The sequence below is a fragment of the Stenella coeruleoalba genome, assembly GCF_951394435.1.
Source record: "Stenella coeruleoalba genome assembly, chromosome: 20".
NCBI lineage: Eukaryota > Metazoa > Chordata > Mammalia > Artiodactyla > Delphinidae > Stenella > Stenella coeruleoalba.
In genome coordinates, this window is record NC_137166.1 from 30,570,185 (window position 1) to 30,586,888 (window position 16,704).

At 40.8% G+C, this 16,704-nt stretch overlaps 1 protein-coding gene across 6 annotated transcripts in view; it reads right to left on the reverse strand.

Annotated features, from left to right (window-relative positions):
• FTO (FTO alpha-ketoglutarate dependent dioxygenase) overlaps window positions 1-16,704 on the reverse strand; it is a 374,781-nt gene that overhangs the window by 207,107 nt on the left and 150,970 nt on the right. For 5 of the 6 annotated variants that reach the window (XM_079907100.1, XM_079907105.1, XM_079907103.1 and 2 more), the window contains exons 5-7: window positions 14,432-14,511; window positions 6,859-7,002; window positions 96-215 (exon numbers count right to left, since the gene is read on the reverse strand). In XM_079907100.1, coding sequence (XP_079763226.1) covers window positions 96-215; window positions 6,859-7,002; window positions 14,432-14,511 — 344 coding nt within the window. Of the gene's footprint in view, window positions 1-95; window positions 216-2,470; window positions 2,619-3,310; window positions 3,441-6,858; window positions 7,003-14,431; window positions 14,512-16,704 lie in introns of those variants that run through there. The other variant, XM_079907104.1, reaches the window with a different exon arrangement.

Sequence of the window (16,704 nt, forward strand, 5' to 3'; positions counted from 1 at the left end):
GGTACTTGTCTTTCTCTTGCCTTTACCCATGCAAATTAGGCAGCCGAGGATTGCCAGAGCACAACATCCCAGGAAACCCGGTCCCAGATACTTACCAGGCCTTCCATCTTCTTCCACAGCTCTTCCAGCTGAGTCATAGGTTGACACCACCAATCGGTGCACCTTTTGTATCGATTGCCTTGAAACCAAAACTGTCTCAGCCACTCAAACTCGACCTGAGGATCATAAAGACAAGACTGTGGTTATAATGCCACCATGATGGACAATCAAGGACAGTAAACTTCGTCACTCAGTTCTCCTCCAGTAACTTCACAGCCATAGGGTGAGAGAAGGTGAGAAAAGCTCAGCCTAACCAGTTCCCAATATAACTTGGAGTCTCCTGAGCCTTTTTGCAAGTCAGGAAGAGAGTAGTCTTAAAGCTTACTGAAGGCTTCCCTGGTGGCTCAGTGGTTGAGAGTCCGCCTGCCTGTGCAGGGTACACGGGTTTGTGCCCCCATCTGGGAAGATCCCACATGCCCCGGAGCGGCTGGGCCCGTGAGCCATGGCCGCTGAGCCTGCACATCCGGAGCCTGTGCTCCGCAACGGGAGAGGCCACAACAGTGAGAGGCCCGCGTACCGCAAAAAAAAAAAAAAAGCTTACTGAGACAACCCAGGTTGTTGGTTGGTTCATCACTTGGACATGAGGAAACTATAAGTCAATCAACAACAAATCCTGAGATGCTAAAGTTTACAGCAGCCTGCACTGTGTAGGATGGGAAAGATATAATCAAACAAAGTATGTTTTCATTAAATATCTTTCTTAAAGACCTAGTATTAAGAGCAAAACACAGTCACATATTAGGAGATATCAATTTTAAGTTTCTTAGATCTAAAATAAACAAAGAATTTACCCATGGGCCAGGAGGGGCTGGTGGTAACATCAACTCAGATAACTTGAACAATATAAAGCTAATTACGGCGGCATAAAACCTACGGAGCCATTTAAATTGTCACTCTCAGTTCAGTCAGGGCAAATGACAATAGGTAAAAAGAACAGGAAAGACACTACTAATTTATTTTCCTTCCTATGAACCTAGTACGGTAAACTTCAAAGATTTGCCTCCCTAGCATCATTCTATTCTAGCCAAACCCCATTATTCATTTGATAATCCATTCCCTTCCCCAGTCTCAGTCCATGTGGTCTGGGTAAAGCTCCAGCTCTTATACCAGGAGTGGAATGTGCAACCCAATCTGAGCCAATCAGCCCACCACACTTCTCCTAGTCACATAACTGGGTTTGGGGGAAACAGGCATATGTTCAATCAGAGTAAGTCTTGAGACTGTGAGAAGATACAGGAAGAGGATTCTTCAAACATTTTGCAGAATGGGAAGAATGGGGGCAACACAGTAGGAAGCAGCTGCAAGATGAACAGTTAAAAACCGGGTCCTGGTGGCATCAACTGACCCTTGATCAAGCTATTCCTGAAGCCCTTTTTGCTTAACTAATTCGGGTTGAGTTTTCTGCTTCCTGCAATTGAAATAATCCCAATATGTGTAGGTGAGAGGCTGAGTAAAGCTTTGAAAGAATAAGAAATTGTTTCCTATTTTCTTTCACTCATCTCCAACTTGAAAATCAAATTTTACAATCAAAGTACAACTTCATTCATCCCAAAGCTCTTTCTACCTCTGTTGTCTCAAGAAATGTAGAGCTTTCACAGCTTAATGTTGAGTAAGGTTGGCTTTGCTAAGGTAATCATGTTCCATATACAGGCACAGAGCTATTATAAGCTTCACCTGTTACCACAAAGAATTTTTTTTGTTTTGTTTATCCATATTGAACTTTCATGAGGCAAACAAAAGCAACTTGTGAAGATTTAACATTGGTGAAAATGGCTCAAATAACTAATCTGAGAACACCAAGTCATATGAAAGGGTTTTAGTTTACATTAACTAAATGTTTGTTTGATACGTAGAACTGATTTCAGTTAAAGCTGTTTAAACAGAAAAAAAAAAAGAGGAATGTAGATAATATTCAGACAATAGTTGTTAAACCTTATCTGCAGTATTAAAAGACAGTGGTTAACAGAGGTAAACTTAACTGCTTTGAAAGGAAAATGAATACAAATGTAGTTCAACTTCTCTTTAGATGCAGGTTTAACAACATAATTTGTTACAAGAAAAAAAGAGTTCTTTTTAATAGATTTCACATAAAATTTATTCACACTATAGGAACAACCTGTCAGCAAAGCATCAAGCCCTATGTTTGGGAGAGCTGAAAGGGTTTTTCTATCTTTGGGCTGGTTTTTTCCATTATAAGAACAAAACATATAAACCTTGGCAACCATGATATCCCAGGAAACAAAATAATTATCATATGTAATTAGTTCATTCTGCCTTTAAAGGTACAATAGAGTCTGGATTTCAGTAAATGAAAACTCAGAAGCAAGGAGAGGGGCATACCTGGAAACACTGCTGTTGGACAAGAGAGCAAAGAAAGACCCTGTCCATTTTAGCAAATAATGACTTTATCTTCCTCCTTAGATGCCCAACTATCTTTTGAAGCAGACAGTGTCATGGTTAAGAATAAGGGTTCTGGAGTCAGTTCAGATCTGGGCTCCACTACTGAATAGTTCTGTCATCTGTAAAATAAGGATAATTACATAATCACCACATAGGTTTGTGGTGAGGATTAAGTGGGTTAATAATGAACAGCCGACCATATGCCAGGCACTTGGTAGATACTAAGAAAACAGACCAAATGAGGCCACAAGGCCCACCACTTACTGTCCTCAAGAATCTCACAATCTTATGAAATCTTCTGAGCAAGAGAAGTTTTAACAGTCATGTCAATTCATGCTCACCCCCGTTCCACGGAGGCCAGTCAGAAAAGTTCAACCCTGAAACTTATTCCCAACAGAGTTTTTTTTTCAGGGGTGGAAGTACTGCCCATGAGATACAATCTTTGTGGGCATCAAACCCATTGGCATGTATTTTAATCAACTCCATAACCTGACTTTTTCACTTCGATGTTGTGGGCAAAAAATATTACAGGATATTCATCCAATGCCACCCTCACCAGTGCTAACACTGCCAAGAGAAGCAGTTGCCTCCCTCCTTAAAATTAATTAAGGAAGCAAAATATATTTCCAGCTGCTTGATTCAGTTTGGGTTACCAAAAAAAAAAAGGTGTGCACCCCTCCACCCCGAACTCTGGGGATGAGGACGGAAAGCTGCAGCCACAGGGTGGATGCTGCATGAAAACCAAAGGGTCAGGATTCAGAACAGAACAGAAGCTTTATTACTTCAAGGCTAAAAACAATCACAGTCTCACCATATTGACTGACTGATAACGTGCTAGCCATGACAGGAGGAGGGTCTTCATCCCTTCTCCAGAGTGCAGTCCCTCCCGGGAGGCTCACAGCTTCCGGAACTCTCTTGAGGTGCTCTCGGGGTTCATGATGCTTTTAAAACAAACTCCCAGGTTTCAGGCATGCACTTAATGGAAATTCCCTATTATTCAATCTTTGGTGCAGTGACAATACAAAGATACCTAATGCCCACAGGTATCAGAAGGCACAGTGACAGCCTAGGGAACTTGCAGGATCTTGAAGGACCTTCTGAATCATCAAAGAAAAATGAACACACGTTCACAATAGTGTTAGTTACGTAGCTGTGACCCAGAGAAACATCTCTAGAACCTTCCTATTTCACCTGCACCTGCCTTCTCCATGGAATAGTCAAAAAGAAAAAGGTCAGGGCTTCCCTGGTGGCGCAGTGGTTGAGAGTCTGCCTGCCAATGCAGGGGACACGGGTTTGAGCCCTGGTCTGGGGGGATGCCACATGCCGCGGAGCAACTGGGCCCGTGAGCCACAATTGCTGAGCCTGCGCGTCTGGAGCCTGTGCTCCTCAACAGGAGAGGCCCGCACACCGCGATGAAGAGTGGCCCCCGCTTGCCACAACTAGAGAAAGCCCTCGCACAGAAACAAAGACCCAACACAGCCATAAATAAATAAATTAATTAATTTAAAAAAGAAAAGAGAAAGGTCAATCAAGAAAAGCTTTTCTCCTAGAAATGTCTAGAAAAAGTCTGAAGGGGAAGCACAAACAGAATCCACCCACCTACCTGAACCTTAGTCACTGGACACTTAGGCATTGGGGAGCAAAGTCTGTAAGATTCCAAAACCGTACTTCTGAGTCACCACAGCACTGTATAGTTGGAAATCATTCCCAACACTCTTACAGGTAAGCAGATGACACCTACTTCTGCCAAGTTAGTTTGGGTTCTTGATTTGGTCCCAGGTCAGCTCATGCATTTCCCTCAAGATGCCCATTGGGCATCATGCCCATCATGCCCATGTGGGAACATGCCCATTGGGGTCAGTGCTCACTGTAATCAATGAAATAGGTTTTTTCATGGAGAAAGACATGAGACCAGGAAGAGATGCTAAGGTCCAATCTACAAAGAGCTACCCAATGAAAGCCCTTTCCCAGTAGCTGTAAGGAAGACGCAGGTCTGATCAGAACAAAATGAGAACCAAATGATGACATCAAATAGTAAATTTTCCTAGGGGAAATTTACCAGGTGACAAGACTGAATTCCATATTTTATGATTTTTAAGAAGGAAAACAGACTATTTTATAAACACAGAGGAAGGTTCTGCTTATACCTCACCAAAAATCTTTTTAAGCGTCTTAAATTGGAAAAAAAAAAATCTTCTTAAGGTACTCAGTTCCAATCTCCAAAGTCCCCAAATTGTTTAGCTAGAAACTATCTAAGACAAAGAAAACCAACCACTTCTAAACCGACACAGCCCAAAAGACTGCAGACATGAAACCAAGGGCTTCATCCTATAATTAGTCCAGCAAAGGCACATGGTCTTTAAGAAAGAGGAAAGCAAACAGTAAGAACCGTGGAAAGGATTATAGACATTTGTGCTCTCATTCAGCAACAGAACCCAGAAGAGCGTGAGCACGCCAACTTGCGTGGCCAAAGGAGAGTATCTGATGATGTGTCCTGACATATGGAACTCATTCTGAAAGTAAGAAGATGACCTTGAAGAATCAAAGACTGGGGGATTAGAGAAGACTGGCACACATGTTACTCAGATTCAAGACCTCTCTATTCAAGCCGAGGAGCAGCTCGTAAGATAAGTAAATATCTTTTTAAAGATATTACATGGCACAGTGGGAACATTGTTCTCCTCTGCTCAAACCCCCTCAGTGGCTCGCTATAACCCTCAGAGTAAAAAGGAAAGCCCTTGTCCTTAGAGACACCTCCAACGACTGATGCAATCTGCGGTTCCCCATCCCCTCACACCAACTCCGTGACCTCATCTCCTGTAACTAACAGCCTCACTCCCACCACTCACAGCGAACCGTCCCTGAACTAGTCCACGAACACCAGGCATTCTCCCACCCGCACGGCCCTTGCAGTGGTGTCTCCCTCGGCCTGAAATGCTGTTCCCCAGAAAACCACATGGCTCTCTTCCTCAACCTTGGACAAAGGACATCTTGCCAGCGGGAGTGTTCTCTGCTTCTCTCAATCTCCATTACCTTGCCCTGTTTGGTTTTTCCTGTACCACTTATCAACTTCTAACATACTGTATAATAAACTGATGTAGTGTGTTTATTATTTATTGTCATCTCCCTGCACTAGAATGCCTATTTTATTTCCCAACATATCCGAAAGCACCCAGAAAGAGTGCCTCGCGCATGCTCAGCAATTATTTACTGAGATGATTGAGAACATTTTTGTACTCCAATTCTCCATCAATCCTTCTAATTATATCAAAGAAAAAGTTTTTGATTGATGTTAATCTTCAAAGATTCTCTACCACTTGGTAATCTCTTTTTGACTTTCATTTCAATGGGTTTTTTTTTTGGGGGGGGGAGTATTATTTACCCACCATAAAATTCACCCATTTTCAGTGTAGAATTCAATGACTTTTAGAAAGTGTAGGAAGTTGCGCGCTAATCTTCCTTCTTAACGTGAAGAATAGAGACTGTAGGCTCCGAACCTTCTCCGGCCAAAAGCATCTGCTGGAATAGTATAACACTGCTGTTTTCACAGGCTAGAGTTTTCTGGTTACTTTTTCTTTTGGATAGTGATACCAGCTTTCCACTTAAAAGTGGTAACATAAAGCTTCCTTTTTAAAAACTTTTATTTACATAAAAAATGAGTTGATTCTTTTAAAAGTATTGAAGAGGTAATAATATATGTAGTCCAAAGACAGAGCAAAAGTTGAAAACGTATTAATGAAACTAACAAAGTTTTTGAAACACTGACTCATGGGATCCAGACATGCTGGTCCCACAGACTGTAGAATCGCTACTAATTTCCTGAACAAAAGGCAAGGCTCCTAAGGGTCCACCTGCTCCAAGGATCCACCTTCAGTTTCCATCAGTCCTTGCTGGAAGATTATCCTTCATGGGTCTCTTGTTTGTGTTTCTACATGTCTTGCCCTTTGCTTCACACTCTCATTGCAAGGATGTTTTTATAGTGAACACGCTTGGAAGATAGAGTTTCTCCCTCCAGAGTAAAGGGTAGGACTGCTAACAGACTTGGAGGATAAAGATGTGTCTTGATCTGGAGCAAACGACAGACATGCCTACTGCCCATCATGGAAGAGTCGGGTTACCTCAGGTCAGGCTTCTCTTCTAGAACACAACCCCTCCAAGTGCACATGCTATCCAGCCCACTGTGCGTTACCCTGTGGAAACAGAGGCTTGGAGAACTGGCACAAAAATGCTCATGCCCTGGCTACTGCTATTGTAAGTAATGAACCATCCCTTGTCTCTTATACTCATAGCAAACTGTGGCCGAATAACTTGTTAGCTAGCAAGTAGGAGAGAATCTTCACAGTTCTTGAAAGTCCTTACCTCGTTGTGGATTTCTTCTCCGTGTTTCAAAACCACTGGCTCCAAGGATTTCAAAGAGACCTCACCATTGTCCGCCTCATCACGGATATTCTGCAGGGCCAACTGGCAGCGCTGTAAGATGTAATCCAAGGTCCCCGTTGAGCACTGCAGAGATAGAACCAGCCACCGAGATGGTAAGCAAACTCCAAGGTTACCATCCCTCTCTTCCTAGGACGTCTGTCCCCTTCCCGGACCTGTCGCCCTCACAGGTCAGCCTATGCTCCTCAACTTAAGAATGACTCTAGTAGCTTTCTCCTTGGGCTCTGTGCTGCCAGCTTGGCCGTCACCTGGGTCACTCATCTTGCTGCTTTTTATTACATGGGCTTCATATCTCCAAAGAATAGGCTCCCTGAAGGCTAAAGCCCTGTTTCAAAATGTATATACTATACATATACTGCAGCACCTAGAACTGAGTCTTAAATATAAAAGAAACTTAGTAAGTAGTTATTGGAGGAATAACTAATTAGCCAAGAAGTCAAGAACACTGACTTTATCTCAAGTGCCCTGCACCTAACAATGGGGAAAAAAAGGTAACCAGACTGTAGAACTGGTTCAAAAGTACACAAAATAGAACAGCAATGGAGAAAAAAATGAAGTTATAAACACAGGGCAAAGAACTCAATTTCCTTTTCTGCGGAAAGCATATACTAGGCAGCTGCAAGTCTGCCTTGGCAGAAGAGATTCTTCAGATAATGGAGAATATGTGGCTCATACCCTCAAGGCACGTTGAAAGGCATAACTTAGTGCCCGGGTATCAGCAAAGGCACAGATAACTAGTCCATCCCTCTCTAAGTCTGTGGGAGCAAAACAGAGGTCAAATGGACACACTCCCTCTTTGAATGAGCATATGTCAGAAAAGAAGAGGATGCAGGTGGAGTGTGCATCCGCTTGTTTTGATAATGACACGATTTCCTAGAATGAGAAAACGCCAGCTGTAAATATCCTTTAGACCCAATGAGGGAAATGTCTCCCCAGAGTACTTTTATTTTAATATTTACAATTTAAATGGATCCCTTCGAAATAACCTTGAAGGCTAATCCCCTGGTACAAAATTTCTTTGCATAGTTACTGCCACTTGATACAATGTGACCTAGGCATGCCTGGGGGAAAAAAATGAAGTTTCTGTGCCACAAACAGAAGCTTGACTAATATGTGTTTTAATATGAAGATCCCAAAGTGTGGGGAGCAGAAGGGCAGTGGCTCCAATTTACTACAAAGAAAAAACAAAAAATGGAAATGAATTACCACTCACATTTGTCCCACAGACAACCCTACATTTTTTAAATGACATTCTGTCTATAAACATACTCTACCCGCACCTTTACTTTCCCAAGTATGGAGTAACCTATATAAGAGGTAATTAATTGAAATGCCATCTACTATAATAAAAGATTAAAAACAACACAAAATTTCCCATCAATAAAAGACCAGTTAAACAAACTCTGGTGGAGCCATGATTGCAACCAAAAAAAAAAAAAAAGGAGGGGGGAATATATACATTTTTCCTGGGTGATTAGAGTTCATTTGATGTAAAGAACCTATAATCAGGTCTAGTTTTTTGGGAGGGCATGGGGAGTGGAAACAGTTTTATTGAGATATAAAATTCACATGTCATAAAATTTACCCACTTAAAGCATACAATTCAATGTCTTCCAGTATATTCACAGAGTTGTGCAACCATCACTACAGTTAACTTTAGAACATTTTTATCCCTCCAGAAAGAAACGCTATACCTTTTAGCAGTCACCCCCTCCCATTTCTACCAGCCTTCCCAGCCCTAGGCAACCACTAATCTACTTTATGGGTCTACAGATTTGACTGGTCTACTCTGGATATTACATATAAATGAAATCATACAATATGTGGTCCTTTGTGACTGCCTTCTTTCACTTAGTATATTTTCAAGGTTCACCCATGTTGTCCACGTGTCAGTACCCCGTTCCTGTTTATTGCCAAATTATCATTCAACTGTACAGATAGGCTGCCTTTTGTTTCTCCATTCGTTAGGTGATGAGCATTTGGGCTGTTTCCACTTTTTGGCTATTATGAATTAAGCTACTGTGAACATTCACGTACGAGTTTTCACTTCTCTTGGGTGTGTACACTAGGCATGGAATTGCTGGGCAATAAGGTAACTCTGAATTTAACCTTCTGAAGGTTAAATTTTCCAAAGTGGCTGCGCCATTTTACATTCCCTCCAGCAATGTATGAGGGTTCCAATTTCTGCACATCCTCACCAACATCTGTTCCTGTGATTCTGATTATACCTATTCCAGCGGGTGTGCAGTGGTATGTCACTGTGGTTTTGATTTGCATTTCCCCAATGACTAATGATGGTGAGCATCTTTTCATGTGTTTATAGGCCGCTTGTATATCTCCTCTGGACACATGTCTATTCATAGCCTTTATCTGTTTAAAAAGTTGGATTATTTCTTTTTAATCATTGAGCTGTAAGAGCTCTTTATATAAATCTAAGTATGGGCACCTTGTGAGATGTATGATCTGCAAATATTTTCTCCCATTCTGTCTTTTCACGTTTGTGATGGTACCCTTTGACGCATAAAGTTTTTAACTTTGATAAAGTCCAATTCACCTATTTTTTCTTTGATGGCTTATGCGTTTGTATGATATCTTAAAAAAAAATTCCCTACTCTAAGAACTGCATGTTGATAAGTAATTATCATCAAGGTTTACTAAAATAAAACAAAACAAAAAGTGCAGAATAGGGGCTTCCCTGGTGGCGCAGTGGTTGAGAGTCCGCCTGCCGATGCAGGGGACGCGGGTTCATGCCCCGATCCAGGAGGATCCCACATGCCGCGGAGCGGCTGGGCCCGTGAGCCATGGCCGCTGAGCCTGCGCGTCCGGAGCCTGTGCTCCGCAACGGGAGAGGCCACAATAGTGAGAGGCCCTCGTACCGCAAAAAAAAAAAAAAAAAAGGGGGGGGGGTAGAATAGTGTGTAGACTACCATTTATATAAGAAATTTTAAAAATTACATATGTGTTTGCTTATTTATGTATTAAGCATCACTGAAAGGATAACAAAAATCTGATAACGTTGGTTGCCTCTGGGGAAGAGGAGCTGGCTGGTGTGAGGAGAAATAGGTTTTAACTGTACACTCTTAGGTACTTTTTGAGTTTTGAACCATTTGCGTAACTACCTATTCAAAATATAATTATACATAGAATTTAAATTAAAAAAAACATATATTCTGTGTTGCATCCCAAGAACATTCTGTCACAACCAGAAAAAAACTAAAATCAAATAAAGGTCGAGAGTCATCAGACATACTCTAGTCACATTTTTGCAACTAAAAACTGAATAGATTTCTTCTGTGATTAACTAAAATGAATTTCAGAACAACATTTCCTTAAGACAATCTGTTTCCTACATATTGTGAATAGGCAGAAAATAGCGAATCATTTTGTTTGGCACAGAAAAGATGTCTAATTTAATACTGTATGAAGGAAAGGACATTTGTAGAACAAGTGAGGGCTATAAAGTTGCATGGATTTTTTTCTTCTCTGTATTGAGGGAAACCATAACGTTAACTATAGTGTTGGAGAAAAAAATCTTTTCCCTCTTCTATTACTGAAAACAATAATATAAGATGAAATTAGAAGTTTTAAATAAGATAAAAACATAATCCTGCCATGCTCTATTTAAAATAAATTATTTTTATTGCATGTAATTCTTCATCCACACACAGCTGTAATGAATATATACATATCAATGTACATGCTACTTTTCACTGTTTGTACATAGGTATTCAAAACTACCATGGTCAATGCTGCTGAATGAGGTGACATTAACAATTTAATTAGCAAGTCACATAATATAAAGGCATTAAGGTTCTGTCCAACTTTTCACTACTGTTAATCATACTAGATAAATATCTTTTTATATATACTTCCTTTGAATTATTTCCTAGGTTTGATTCCTCAAAACAGTGTTATGAGATCAAAGATATGAATATCTTTATGGGGCTTTACACATATCCCCATATAGCCTTCCAAAAAATATACTAATTAGAAAAACTACCAGTAGGGTATGAATGTACAGTTTCACTGTAATTTTACCAGCATTGAATATTGTCATTTTTGATTTTGGGTAGAAATAAAAAGTTAACCTTAAAATGATGATTTTTTTAAAAAAATTCCTTTTAACTTTAAAGCCTGTATACACAGGATCATGTAAAACAGAGTCAGCAAACCTTTTCTTAAAAAGGTCAGATGGTAGATAGTTTAGGCTTGCAGGCCATAAGGTCTGTGTTCAACTACTCAGCTCTGCCACGGTAGCTCCAAAGCAGCCATAAACAATGCGTAAATAAGTGAGCGTGGCTGTGTTCCAATAAAACTTTATTTACAAAAAGAGCTGGCTGGCCCAAAAGCCATAGAACTTGCTGACCCTGATCTATAATATAGAAAGCAGGACAGTCACATCATTCACATTATGTATGTCTAATTAGTAAAGTATCATAAGCTTGAACTGAAGTAGAGATAATATAAAAGATACAGATTTGGGATTATATTATTATTATCACTATGCATATCCACCTCTTTTTTAAAAATTAATTAACGCTCAAAATTTTGCCTAAAAATTAGAAGATACAAATACAGCTACGACTAAAGCAGAGAAAGCTAAACCTCAGGATATTCTGAAAGCACTGCTACTTTAGTTAAGATGGTCCACTTGGAAAAAAAGGAAATAAGGCCAGAGGGGTACTTTTCAAACTGCATTCTGAATGTGTGTATTTATCATAGGAGGTAGAGAAGGAAAGGTTTCCTGATCTCTCACAAGTTTTAGTCCCAAATTTACATTTGTCTGCTGGACCTCTCCTCTTGGCAGCTCTGACTCAGCCTGTTCAAAACTGAACTACTGTCTTCCCCTCGTGTCTTAGATCCCTATTTCTGCTTATGGTAATGTCATCTCCAAATCACCCAAGCTTGAAACCTCAGAGTCACCCAAAAGCCCAGCACATGACAAGCATCCAATAAAGAGTTACCTGGTTAGTGTGTTCATTCATTCTCTCATTCATTCATTTGTTCATCCACTCACTCATTCATTCTTACATTCCTTCCTCCACTTCAATCAGTTAGCAAGTCTGTCACTGTCTCCTACATTAGTCAAGGGAATTTCTTCTTTTTTCCTGTTGCCATGACCTTAGTTCAGACCAATAGGTTTAACTGATGTCTCTATCATTTTCATTTTCTTAAAGACATCTCCAATGTATCACTACTGCGATAAATAAATCATCAATAACCCCCACCTGAACCAACTTAAGTTAAAACACACCTAACTTGATATCCAAGATCTTTCACAATCCAATCATTCAGGGATCAGCCTTTATCTGCCAACACTCCCTTTCTGGCATCCTGGGATTCAGTCAAAGTTGAGCCACTCAATACTCCCTTTGTATCCCCATCCCATTCCGATCACAAGATTTCCACCTAATGGGATGAGGACTCTTAAATGTCTTAAAATGTCCTAAAATCCCCTAATCCCTACATGTTCAAGTCTTACATGTCATGTCACTCGTGAAGCCTTATGCTGTTTGCTACTCTCTATTCTGCACTCTACCTGTGCACAAGTGTCTAAAAGAATACCTTGAGCACTGGGAATTTCAACGGAAGTTTGCAGAATGGATGAAAGAACTAAAATCACTTCCCTTCTTCTGAGTAGTAGCTTTCAGTTAATAGCAACACTTCCAATTAAAGACTCATTGATGACTTAAGTTCTCTTGCTGCATTACATACATTCTAGTGTATACATGGAGACAGAATAGCCTTCCACACAAAGAGCTTTTGTTGTTCCTGTCTCCTACTAGCTTTTCATCAGGATAACTGAAAAGACAGTAGTAGTAATAGTAGTAGCAGCAGCAGCAGCAGTGGTAGTAATTTAATAATAGTAGTAGTGGCTAACATTCTTTGAATGCATACTCTATACCTGCCACTGTTCTAAAAGACTTACACGTATTAACTCACTTAATCCTCACAAGAACCCTATGAATTAAATATGATTGTTATCCTTATCAAATACATTTTGTGAAACTTCTTTTTCATCATTTTGTACCAACCCTCCGAGCACAGCACTAATCGTCTTGTCCACTCTTCCAGATTGGATTAGGAAAGGTGCAAAGATACACATCAGTAGCCACATACTCAAAAGAGTTCTTAGGAGAGTTCTAGCTAGAAAGACAGAGGTCTATATCATCTTGTATTATACAAAAAATGAAGTCTTTTTTGTACAATACAAAGCACGTATTAGATGCTCTATAAATGCTTGCTCACTCTTTTTTGCCTGCCTTCACTCACTCCTTCCTTCCTTCCTAACAGAACTTACTTTTTTAGGTCTCTAAGATAATTATTTGTGCTTTTATCTACTTAATATTTGTCTCTCAAACTAAAATGGAAGTTCAGCAAAGCTAGTGGCCATACCTGTCATGTTGATGGCTCTCTCTCTCTCATGCCTCTAGTGCTACTGGGCACAGAACAGACACTCAAATATTTAGATGAATGATTGAATAGAAGAGAGAAGAAAGGGAGAAAAGGGAGAAGGAATGCTTGATGGGTTTGCTGGCATCTTGATTTAAACAGACACTCGTGTCCTCTCTGCCACCTAGCAAAATGACCAGTCCACTAGAAAAGCTACCTAAATACCAAAAGACATGACACTGCCTTATAGACTCACACAGTCTCAGGACTGGAAAGGTCTTGTGCTTGTGTTTCCCTGCCACTTTATTGTATCCCGTCTGCCCAACTTTCTCACACTGGTCCCCTTGTGGTACAATGAAAAGTCAAGCTATTAAAGCAAAGCACAGAAGACAAGCTTGGATACGAGGTCAACTTGTAATCCTTTTCATGATCATTCCCCTGCTCTCTGGAACACTTCTTAACTGAGCACACACAATACTCCAGGGTGACTACTAAAGGCTTCCCTCATCTCTTAAGTTTCCATTCTGAACTAGTCTAATCAGCTGACTATCTGCCACTGCAAGTGCTGGCAGAATTTAGCAATAAAGTCTGGGTTAGAAACACAACTGGGGAGTTTGGAAATTCCCTGGCACCACTGTAACTTTCTCCTTAATTTACATTCACATGCCCGGAAGCCTGACCCAAAAGTTAAGGGAAATATAAATTCTCAACCATCTGAGCCCAGTCACAGCTAACACATGCACAAGCACACAAATCTACTATTTTGTTCTGGCCATCCCCTGCCCTTGACCTTGACAGATACAAACCCCTTAGAAAATCTCTAACCAGCGACACCTGCCAAGGTGCCCTCTTGCTGGCATCTTTTCCAAGAAACATAACCCCAAAGAAGCAAAATAGACTTATCCCAGGCTGTGAACACACTTTTCAAAACTGGGTCCAACACAACTCAAAGCTAAAAAAGCAAGTAAATAGAGGCTAAAGTCTAGTTAGATGGAAGCAATTTTCCTATCAAATATTCTTCCAAAGTTCTATGATAAGTTGCTCATGCGACCACTTCTGTCACATCCAATTAAGTTTGAGTCACATTTTTATTTACACTTACCTCTGCCACTCGGTGGGTGGAACTAAACCGAGGTGGTAAACCAGCCAAAACACAGTGTTGGTGGGTGGCATTGAGATCATCTGCAGGAAAAATACCAAAAATTAAAAAAAAAAAAAAAAAAAACAACACCCAACACACACTTATCAGTCACTGAATACTATTTCACTAAAATACAAAGTAAACAGTAAATCCATCATTCAAGAAGAATGACAAGAACAAAGAATTAACAATTACCATGTATTCTTTAAACCGTTCTTTGTAAGTAGGATGACATATATATATATATATATATATATATATATATATATAGTCATATGGTATAAAACCATCAAAAACCATGATACTTTCAATAGTGAAAGGGGATGTTATTAATAATTATTGCAGGACAACAGGCATAAACCAGGACTGTCCTTAGCAAACAGGCTATAGGGTTACCCTACTTATTTGTAGTCTTATGATACCCACTCGCCACTATTTATGGGCTGAACTTCTTTCCCTTTCTCATGATACATCTAATTCTACCCATGCCTTTAGAATAAGCCAACTTTTTTTTGTATTATTTGGAGTTGAACATCTTTCATCTGAAAATCTGCCTCTTTCCTTCCCCAGTCAAAGTATCAATTTTGCCCTAACAATTTTCCAGGCAGCAAACCAACCAACTCAGCATGTTGCAAAGCTTTGGCTCTCAGAACAGAATTCAAGCCTACAGATTCACGACCCAAGAATGGAGAAGGTGGTGAATTCATCAGCTGAAGAATATGCCTAAAACCACATGCAGTGGGAGAAAAACCAATGGCCAAGTTGTTGCGTATTCTAAGAAATGATGCCACATGTGAGGCAAAATCTGTAACACCTCTGCTTAGGACATCACGTCCTCTATTATAAAGAAGAGAACCAAACTGTCCCCAGCAACACATGATTTCCTATGTAAGCAACAGAGGCTTCTTAGCAAGATACTAAGAAAGACAATGACTTAAAGTAGGAAGCAAAGACCACCACACCCCCTACATGTCAGCAAAAACAACCTATAAAATTACCTCTAAACAGAAGAAAGGAAATGCAAAATGCCAACTGCAGGACTCCTGCTTATGGACATTATGGAGTAACCGTGACAAGGTTTACCTTCTTACCCTAAAAAATTATAAAACAGACCAAAAATAGGAAACAAAGGTTTCTGACACTGGAAAACAGTGACCCCAAAGATAGGAGAAATAGGTGAGCCTTAGTTTACTAGCTAGAAACAGTTTCAAAGTCACAGAGTAGGGATGGGGATGTCAGAACTCAGAGTTTTCAGTTTTCTCTCTTGCTGAGTTGTGAAGACAGAGACTACGTTTAGGAAGGCCAAGGCAGCAGGGATTTGTAAGGCAGAATACTGGAACAGAAGAACCCGCACAGGGAGAGACTAAGCGGACATCTACAGAAGGGTTCCTTCAAGTCTTTGGCTACGTATTCATCTGTGCATGTGTGGATGAAAACTTCCCACAGGCAGGAAAATAAGTTCCAGAAAGCTATAGACTAGACAAATCTCAGACCTCACATAGGGCCTGGAATACTCCGTGTTCTCAGCAGCCAGAATGGTTCCTACTACCTGAGACAATAGAGTCTTTAGAAAAGCATAATCTTAGTAGTAGGGTTAAATAAGTACTATATTAAAGGCTGCCCCAGATCCACTTAAAAGCTTAAAAGCAAGCCTCGAAAGAATCTAACTTAGGGCTTCCCTGGTGGCGCAGTGGTTGAGAGTCTGCCTGCCAATGCAGGGGACACGGGTTCGTGCCCCGGTCTGGGAGGATCCCACATGCCGCAGAGCGGCTGGGCCCGTGGGCCATGGCCGTTGGGCATACGCATCTGGAGCCTGTGCTCCGCGGCGGGAGAGGCCGCAGTGGTGAGAGGTCCATGTACCGCAAAGAGAAAAAAAAAAAAAGAATCTAACTTATTCCACATAATTTAATTACTCACTAGAGCAAAGTCCAACACTACTTAAAAGAATATAACAAAATCAGGCGGGACTTCCCTGGTGGTGCAGTGGTTGAGAATCCGCCTGCCAATGCAGGGGACACGGGTATGAGTCCTGGTCCGGGTAGATCCCACATGCCGCAGAGCAACTAAGCCCATGTGCCACAACTACTGAGGTTGTGCTCTAGAGCCCACGAGCCACAACTACTGAGCCCACGAGCCACAACTACTGAAGCCCGCATGCCTAGAGCCCGTGTTCCACAACAAAGAGTAGAAGCCACCACAGTGAGAAGCCCACACACTGCAACGAAGAGTAGCCC